This window comes from Oxyura jamaicensis, chromosome 1, assembly GCF_011077185.1.
Source record: "Oxyura jamaicensis isolate SHBP4307 breed ruddy duck chromosome 1, BPBGC_Ojam_1.0, whole genome shotgun sequence".
NCBI classification, from domain to species: Eukaryota; Metazoa; Chordata; class Aves; order Anseriformes; family Anatidae; genus Oxyura; species Oxyura jamaicensis.
In genome coordinates, this window is record NC_048893.1 from 47,213,993 (window position 1) to 47,223,495 (window position 9,503).

Consider the following 9,503-nt stretch of genomic DNA (forward strand, 5'->3'; position numbering starts at 1 on the left):
TCAGCATCAGTTCAGCATGTTGCCATGTTAACAGAGATGTACTGCCATTACTGAGAGCTGTGTGAGGGAAGGCTGCTTAAAATGAGCACTGCTGCTTAAAGAAAGGCTTTTGAAAGTACAACCTGAGAGTGGGGAGAAGAGATGTTCATTAAAACTGAGGGACAGCAGCATGTTTTTATGCTGGATGATATATGAGGCAGTGTTGGAGGAGGGTTGCCAGCTGTCCCAAAGTTCTTCTAGACAGAGGGAATAATCTGACACTTCAGCAGTTTTCTCTGGCTGTGATAATAAGGGATTAGCTGTTAAGAAGTTAGACTAATGGTTTGGGTAAGGGAGGAGCTGCATACAGTCCTTGCCCAGACCACAGATCAAATTCAACTTGACAAAAAAGTTAAAAGCAGAAAATGGGGATTATTATTTTACATTTCTGCACATTCAAACATTGGTCAGAACAAGAAATAGAAATTGTAGTACATCATCTAAACTTTTTTTTTTTTTTTTTTTTTTTTTTTTCTCTCCTCTTTCTTTCCTGCCGGTAGCCAAGGAATAAAGCTTGCAATGTTCTCTTTCTTGATTTTTTTCTTTGAATGTCTGGATGGAAGCCCAGAGGTAATATCCTAGCTGGCATGCTGGTATGTACTGGACTCCCTCTGAACCTGCCAGGGAAATGGCACCAAGAGAAGGTGTGTGCACTAAATGTTTCATATTCTCCTGTTTTTAGCCACTTGAAATTGGTATTCAAATTTTCACCTGATTTGCTACTAATCACGCAAATCTTCACTCTGTCAGTGAGCCATGCTAATGCTTTATAGTTTTGCATGGGACCAGAGCAGGCTGTTCCCATAATAGGTGCAGATAAACTGTTTTCACAGTTAGACACAATGATCTCTCACCCCTCCCTGCCACCCATCCCCTTCTCCCCTTTTTTTACTGTAAATTCAAAAGGTTAAAGAGTGGGTTGGAAATTGCAACAATTCAGAAAATCTAGGAAGCCTCTTCTACAGTGAACGTATTATTTCAGGTGCATGCACGCATTTGTTAAACTTTGTCTAGGGAACTGTGTTGTGTGTTGATTCATGCATGGACTGTACCAGCCTTCTCCACCCCTCAGTCCCAAACATAGACATACTTGATGCACTGACCTCTTGGCAAACTTCTAGTAATAAAAGAGCTCGTACCTCAAAAATGTGTAAATATGGGGAAGAAGAGGAGATACAGCTCAAATAATGATATCTGCTGCCTTAAGAAATGAAACATTAGAGTCACAAAACCAATGTACTGCTGTTTGTTGTGAGGCTGTCTTCTCCAAGCCCTGCTCACCAGTGCTTTTAATGTACCTGACTCCCCTGCATGTCTCCCCTAAAATCTGTGAGGGAATCATGCAGTAAAGTGAACACTGCACCATCAGTGGGAGAGGTATTTTGTAGGATTAACGATCAGCAGCAGTCCTAGATCTGCTTTGCTTACATCTGAGAACAATACTGAGCTGTTGTGCTAGCTTCTTTGCTCCTTTTTCCCCTCCCACAAAGTTTTGAAGAATGCCACTCAAGATTATGAGATGTTTCACATTCTTCAGGCTGAAATTTGACCCTACTAATCCAAACAGCCAGACCTTTTGGCAGTTAGTTCCTAGTGCAGAGCTCTCTGATGACCCAGCTGAAATATTGTGTGAAATATAGCTAAACATGTCAGGGAGAGGGTCACCTTCAAAAGAAAATCTCATTAAAAAGTTCAGTATAACAAGCTGGTGATAGGCATGTCACAAAGTAAATCTACAAATTAAAGTAGAATTACGCATGCATGCCTCATTGTTCAGATTGTTTTAGTGAAGTTGATTCATTAAAATATACAGAAGTGAAGCTTAGAATGAGATAACTATATACATACCTTTGTATAGGCAGTTCACTCTTCTGAAAAAAAAAAAGGTAAGATATCCTTGTTACTTGGTCAGAAAGCAAGCAAGTCATCTAATGTTGTGAAAAAAAGAAGTACTGATTCATTAAGAAAAATATACTGCATACACCTAAACGCTGGCTAATTATTGCCATTGTTGTGGAGAAAGGAGCAAAACTCATTTGATACCCAAAATGTTTTCAATATTTGATGGGGAGAAAGTACCTTTGGTTTGTGGAACAACACTGACCAGACACATATACCTATTTGACACCATCCATATTCAGTGAAACCTGTCTGTGCTTTGCATGAGGAAGGAGTCAAGCATGTGTCTCAATGTAACTTCTTGTGCAAGTGTTGCAAGGTCTTTGACAGAGAATTTGGCAGCAAAGCTGACTCGTGTAGTGCCTCTTCTTTTCTCCTCAGGGTCTGTTATGGGGGAAGGTTGAACAGGAAAAGCTGACAAGGAAAGGAAGAGGGCTAGCTCTTTTGCTTCCTTTTGTTTCCTTTTGCTTCCTTTCACTACACCAGTGTTTCTTTTTTTTTTTTTTTTTTTTTTCAGAAAAGATTGCACATTTGTCTGCATACAAATGGAGGGGGGCAACGAATGGCAGAACTAAGTAAGAGGATGCAAAGAAAGGGAATGGGACCTTTCTTAAATCTTAAGGTTTGCTTTAGTAGTAGCAAACCTCAAATTTGGCTCAATTGTGACTTAGTTCTCGGTTGTGCTGCGTTAACTAATGCTATTTAGTAAAACAGAATACAGAGCTGCCCTGGCTTATGTAAACCCCTGCTGAAGGACTCTGGAAAGGATATATAACCTTCTGAAACTCAAGCCTGTCCTGGATAAGTTGCTTGTTCTTTCATAGCCCCACGAGCAGTTATACTGGCCCAGCAGGGCAAACGGACAGAGGTAGGAAGGAGTGGCCGTGCCACTAGCAATAGACTAGGCCAACATGGTCACTAATGGCTGGAACTGTGCTCTCTTTTTGATTTGGAAAGAAAATTCTCCCTTACTGGTGAGTGTAGAAGTTGGTCTGTTATAGTAATGGAATATGGGCTGGGTGGCAGTTCAGGTTAAGAATTATGCCATAATGGCTCAACACTGAATATGAAAGACTGCAAAGGTGATTGTGTCATCCCATTCCTCTTACCTGGATAGCCTCCTGTGGCATACGGCTGGGGCGGGGGAGTCTCCTAGGCAGTGTAACAGAGTTGACTTGCCAAGAGTTTTGGAGCATCTCATTGGGACTGCCATTGCTGACATCTTTTTGGCTTGGTAACTTTAATCCGGGGCTGGCAGACTCCGGATCTGCTATGGTTGTCTCTGACTTTGCTTTGGAAGACAGTAATTTTGCATGGACGCAAGAAGGCAAAGACAGTGAAGAAGATTTAATGCACCGGGGTGGACTTTTACAAATGTGGTGGAGAGAGCTGGTGTATTCCTTTTGGTTCCCTAGCTGAGCTGTGTTAGAAGAGTCCTGAAATATTGGTGCCTGTGAGGCAGAGGCCATCCGTAGACGCCTTAAAGTTGGAGAAGTGGAAATTCTGGCCAGAGCATGCCGGTCAAACTGGAAAGGTGCATGATGGCTCCCAGCACACTCCTCTGTGGGAAGCTTCAGGAGAAGTGAAGACTCAGTATACCCACGTCTTCGAGTGAAGTCACCTGTAGGCATGGTGGTGTCCATACAAGCTGATACTGGTTGTGTTTCACAGGGACTGAAGACATTTTCTAGACTGCTGCTTCTACACAAAACAGTGTTTTCTTTATGAAACTTGTTTTCACTCTTTAGAAGTTCCATATTGATGCAGGTTTCTTTGACCAAGCCTGGAGAATAATCAGAACTTTGTTGCTGCATCTTTATTTGCGGCGTGAGGATTTATCGCTGTGTGCACCAAGGAAAAATGATCAGAAAGTGTTTTTAGAAATTTGCAGTATAACTTGCTGTATGCTTTTTTTTTTTTTAATTATGAGTGAATACATAAATTGAAAAAGTCTAAACAAAATAATGTAGGTATGTGCACGAATACAGAAACTATTACCTGCAATTCGAATCCTGCTTAAATACAGGTTTCAACAGCTCCAGGACTGTATTTCAGTGAACTGTGAGTGTGCAAGCAGTGTCAGCATCAGTCAGCAGAACTAATTAAATCGTAAAGACTAGTTGTGTATTTAGGAACTGTGCTCATCTGGTGCTGCAGCCACCTAATTTCCTGTTGCTACTCCCCCTAAATGAGACTGTAACACTACTGTACATGGGATAAAAATGAAGTCGCTAGCTCTCAGGACTCCTACTGGTTGCTAAACGGTTTACATACAAATACTAATTACGTGCTGAAAGATTAAGCAAATACAATTTATCATTTATGTAAGGTGAGTCCAATCATTCTTTTCTTTTCATCAGGAAAAGTATTTTGTAGTAAACATTATGTATATGTAATCAACTAATGAAGAAAACAATTTATCAAAGAAAATTATCTTTTGATTGATGAGTAAATATGTTCTATGACTCATGAAGCTCTATTTTAAGGTATTTTGATGACTAGGCTCTCTAAAACTGGACTGACATTTCAGATTATAACTGATGATTATTAAACCTCTTCAGCTTCTTTAATTCATCTGCTTCTTTTGCCAGGAGGAGTCTTAAAGCTGTTCATGACTGCAGGCTTGGTTGGGCACTATTATTTCTTAATTTATTAGAATGAGTTTATTCACACATACCTTGACTTTTTTCTTGAGTTATTGAGTATTACATGTTGAATATTAATTTTGAGTGATTTTGTAGTCCTGTAAGATTGATTTATCAAATAATAAGAAACAAATGCTTTCATCAAGTTTGCCAGTTCAAAATGCTGTTATTTATGAACTCTTCAGCCAGTAGAAGACAGTCATTCAAATGCTTAGAGGAAGCAAAAGCATATATTTATGATGGAAATGGCTTCATTCTCAAGTGTAGTGAATAGCCACAAATACATTAGCATCTGCTCATTCTCCTTTAATAAATAAAGGTTAATTAATGCATATGCTCATTAAAATGGACATAAAATCACATTCAATATATATCATGAGTTACAATAATGAGTAGCAAGTACTGTATTCCGATTTTTAGTAAAGACACAATTGCATACCATTGCTGTGAACACATTATTGCTATGTGATCTTTTAAGACTTCTATTTTGTGAAGTGCAATTACATCTAGATATAATAAGGAAAGAAGATTGCAGAATTTTATAGACAGACATGGAATTTCCAGATATTTATGTAGAATTCTGTTGTAGAAATAGAGAAGATTAAAGATATATTTTAATGGAAGTTTCATATTAAACTTAAAAACCAACCAACCAACCAAAAAAAATCCAAAAAATCCCAAAGGTAAAGATAATAAAAAAAAATAACTTTAAAGTAGAAACTCAAGGAATTGTTCTTAAATGTCTCAGCAGCAAAATATTTGTAAAGAAAATACAGTGCAAAAAATGCAGAAATATCCCCCACACATGCAGAGAAATTAGTGTATATGATTAAACTTACCAAGGTGAAGATTTATCAGCTTCCAGAATGTCATGTCCTTTTCATGTGCATTTAAGTCAAATTTTCAACAAGTGCTGGATTAACTGCATATTAGGTTTAGGAGCAGAGACAGTGTTTTCTCTTTTAAAGCCTCCTTACTGAATGCAGTTATAGGGAACTAGTTTTTCTTCTTGTAGATTTGTTTCTAGGGGATTTGTTTATCAGGTCAGACGGAAGCAGCTTCAGGATCAGTGCCCGTTTACAAATGGTAACATGATCCATACATTTTATTAAACTTAATTCCCTATATATTTCTTATTTTACTTTTCATATTGATAAGTTTGGCAAGAGGGATCTCAGTCAAGTACATAATAAACTGAAAGGGCAGATGAAATGCCTCCACCCCTCCAACAACACTTTTTTTTTTTTTTTTTTGCTTGTCTTGATTCATTCAGCTGGATCTAACTATGCATTGTTCATCCTTCATGGAGGAATAGTGGTGATATATCCCTAGGTTATATTATTAACAATCAGATTTTTATATTAGCAAGTGTGCCGTCTGAGTAATTCTGAACACAGACACATTTTAGCATTGGAGTACTTAGGAACTCATCTTAACATCCATAATTCATATATCCCCTGTGCCTGGCACTCTTTACAGTTGTGTGTAGTGCATAAGCAGACTCATCCACTGCCTAACTGAAATCTTCAGAATGTACTTTAAAGCTGATACTATAATTTTACTTCCACACGTTCTTATGTTAAGGTATTTTAGGTAGTCCTTTGCAGCACCAGTCCTCAAATGAGTACAGGGTCTACCAGACCTTCCTGCTCATGGAAACCTCTTTCTAAATCTAAACCTAGCCCCAGGTTCCAAATGCCTAAACATTCAAATATTACTTTTCTTTTTGCCTATATGCAATTCAGAGGATGACAGAGATGGTTGGGTGTGAAAGAAGGCTGTTGGTAGGACTGAACAGTCAATTTGGTACCTAGGAAACTGCCTATTTCAGGAAAATGACATGCCTAAATTGTGGACTGGTGCTGGAAAGGGATACAATGAAAAGTAAGTATTGCACATGTTCCTTTTTCAGCTTCATGGTTGTTAGTTTTCTCACCTCTTAACATCTTCCTTGGTAGAAGAGGGTTCCCCTCTTGTTTTCTAATAGTTCACAGAACATCAAAGAATTTTTACATATGTGTATATATATATATATGCATATTGCTATTGTCAGAGACAGAATTAAGACAGAGCTAAACAGAAGAGTATTCATTTGAATTGCTTAGGAAACACTGCTGGCTGATGGACTGCACAGTGCGAGGGCCAAAACCGAGCCTAGAGTTTGGATTTGAGTTATAGCTCAAGTGTATGAAATGTGGGATGGTGGCTTTGTCATAAGATCACTATGGTAAAAAGGGCAGAACCTTTGGCCGTTTGTCCTCAAAAACTTGCATGTTCTCTACACTGAAGTAAAAAACTTTCTGTGCTCCACTCTTCTTCCTCCAGTCCCCCACTGATGGAGCTATCTGGAAATGGGCATTACTATGTTTTCTTTCAAATGACTTCCAGAATTTTGTGTATGCTGAACAGACTCACCTAGCCATTATACTCTTTGAGCACTGCTCCCAGCTTTGCTTTTAGTCCCTTGAACAGATGCATGCTTCTGAATTCATAAGACATGTTTATAGGTGCTTCAAAGCCCTTCCAAAGTGAGAGAAGCAAATAGCATGTCTTTGTGATCCTGGTAGTAGCCCTGTGTGCTGTGGCAGGTTTGCAGTAAGGCCTGGTATTAAAAATCAGGCTGTGTATTCTCCCTGGTCTGTTGCACTCTTGAAGGAGCAGACCAAGCATGATAGATTACCAATTCAGTGAGAATTCAAGTCAGTGCTGGGAGCTGTAGCGCAAGCCAAGTAGAGTTGGTCCTAAGGTCACATAGTCTACGCTCTGTGTGTGGGCATCTTAATGAGGGGTTAAAACTTTAGAACACACTTGGAGTCTTATCCTCTGGTCTGTCAGTGAGATTCTTCTAAGAATGTTTCTGTGGGAAGAGAGTCAGCAGTTGTGGTCTCAGCACAAGCCAGTGTAGATGTAGTCACGCTGACTGAAAGTCACTGGGCAAAAATAACTCATTCTTGCTGTCCAACTCAAAACATCTGAGATCCTGCTTTCAATATATTTAGTTCTGAGTAACTCATAACAGGCTCAGAGTACAGATGCTATTGACATCAGCTGCATCTGTAAGTACTCAGCTCCCTTGGGACTCCTTGAGACTTCAGGTCTGAAGTCAAGGACCCCGGTAATAAGGAACTTGCATTTAGTGACCCATTGTGAAAAGTTCAGTTTAGGCAATACCACAAAGAAACCATGAAATAGATGGAGAGACAGAATCCACTTCTCTAGGTAAATGTTCACATGTTCCCTATTCTCTCCCTATGAGCACCAGCATCCATCACCTTCACTTCTCAGTTTTTGAACAAATAAAGAGCAGTGGTCCAAAGACAGCAGTCTCCTACGTGCCTTAGTGCTGATTCATCCCCAGAGCTAGGACATACTGTACCGTGAAGAAGGGTATCTACATATGTACGTATCCAACATACAGCATGCAGGTACTCTGTAGCTGGTGTAACCACTCTCATCTGAACTGGAACCCCCTCCCATTTCTTCCCCAAGGAGGCCTAAAAGCTACTAAAGAGGATTTATGCTCTGGTACTTTCTCATTTCTTGGCACTTAGCTTTGCAATAAAAATATTGGTCTTCTAAATTCCTACAGCCTTCTCCCATCTCTAATTAAAGAAAAAAGAAAAGAAACTTTTTCTCAGTTAGAGAGGAAAGTTGTGGCTTGTCTCTGAGCTGCAGGTACAGAACAAGCAAATTCAGATGAACATCTCCATAGGTGTGGACAGAATCCTTTAGAAATTTAGCAAGAGGTGCAGGGTTCACCATTTTTCCAAGGCTTTTAACTTAGCCAGAATTTGACAGACTTTCATTGGACCAGTATGAATTCCATAAAATAATTTTTTTTTTTAAATCTATTTTTTTCCAGCAAAATTCTGAATGATTAATCCAAAGCCAATCTTATAAAAGAAGAAATTCCCATTTTGTTATGCTACAAACATTTTGTTTCTCTAGATTTTCCCTCAAAAAAAAAAAAATCAGAATATTTTGCCTGAGAAGTTTCAAAATCTTTAGTTAATGGCAGACACCCATTATATGAAATCTCTGCCAAATGGTTAAAATTTGACAAAGAAAATGGGAACTTAATCATGAGAGCAAATACTGGACCAATTTAACATGCATTGCCAGTTCTGCCTTTATAATACAGGTACTGACAGTGGACAGTAATACTTCTAGAGAAGTTAACAAGAGAGGCAACACCTTCCTACTGATACATAATAATTTCTGTATAAAACATTTATTATTTACATTTCTTTGGAGTAAAAGCAAATATGATTCATTTAAAAAAATAAAGCAAAAGATAAAAAACAGTATTCATAAAAAAGCTCTCTAAAATGCCATGAAAAGCAGAGGCCTTTTCTGTTCTTAGAATAAACCTGTATGGAACTTAAATGGTCATTTTTCTATGTATCCAACAGCGAATGGAGAAAAGCTTCTTTGTCTTCTGAAATGGAAATACAGAAATAAGTAAAACCCACAATATAACTAATAACCAAAAGGGATAAAAGTCAGAGGGAGGAGTTTCTCAAACATTTTTATGTAGGAAACTTTTATTTGATTTGAAATCATCTCTAGAAATTTGTATTAGGTTAATGATATATTAAAAAATGAAGGAGCAGCTTTGTTTTGGGCTGATGTAAAACAGAAATGACTTGACTGTCTTAGCAAAATTTCACTCTACCTAATTTTGATCTGGGCCTAGTGAAGCATTGTTTCAGATGGGTAATGCTTTTGACCTTAAAGACAGGTCACTTCAAGAGTCAAAAGAGTCTTTCCATTTGAAGAGTTTCTTCTTAAGAGTATATTTAAAAGAAAGCATTTATCAAATACAATCATACATGAGTTACTTCCAAACTACATACCTCAACAAATCTACTGTTTTTAAGAAGCCTTTATTCAGCTTTATTTATACTCCCTTTTATGTTT

General features: G+C 38.2%; 1 protein-coding gene across 1 annotated transcript in view; it reads right to left on the minus strand.

The window, feature by feature from the left end:
• PLEKHG7 (pleckstrin homology and RhoGEF domain containing G7) overlaps positions 1-5,570 on the minus strand; it is a 32,804-nt gene extending 27,234 nt beyond the window's left edge. The window contains exons 1-3 of the mRNA XM_035337297.1: positions 5,416-5,570; positions 3,048-3,780; positions 1,888-1,910 (exon numbers count right to left, since the gene is read on the minus strand). Of these exons, the coding sequence (XP_035193188.1) occupies positions 1,888-1,910; positions 3,048-3,752 (728 nt within the window). The 5' untranslated portion in view covers positions 3,753-3,780; positions 5,416-5,570. The remainder of the gene's footprint in view (positions 1-1,887; positions 1,911-3,047; positions 3,781-5,415) is intronic.
• Positions 5,571-9,503: the final 3,933 nt, after the last annotated feature.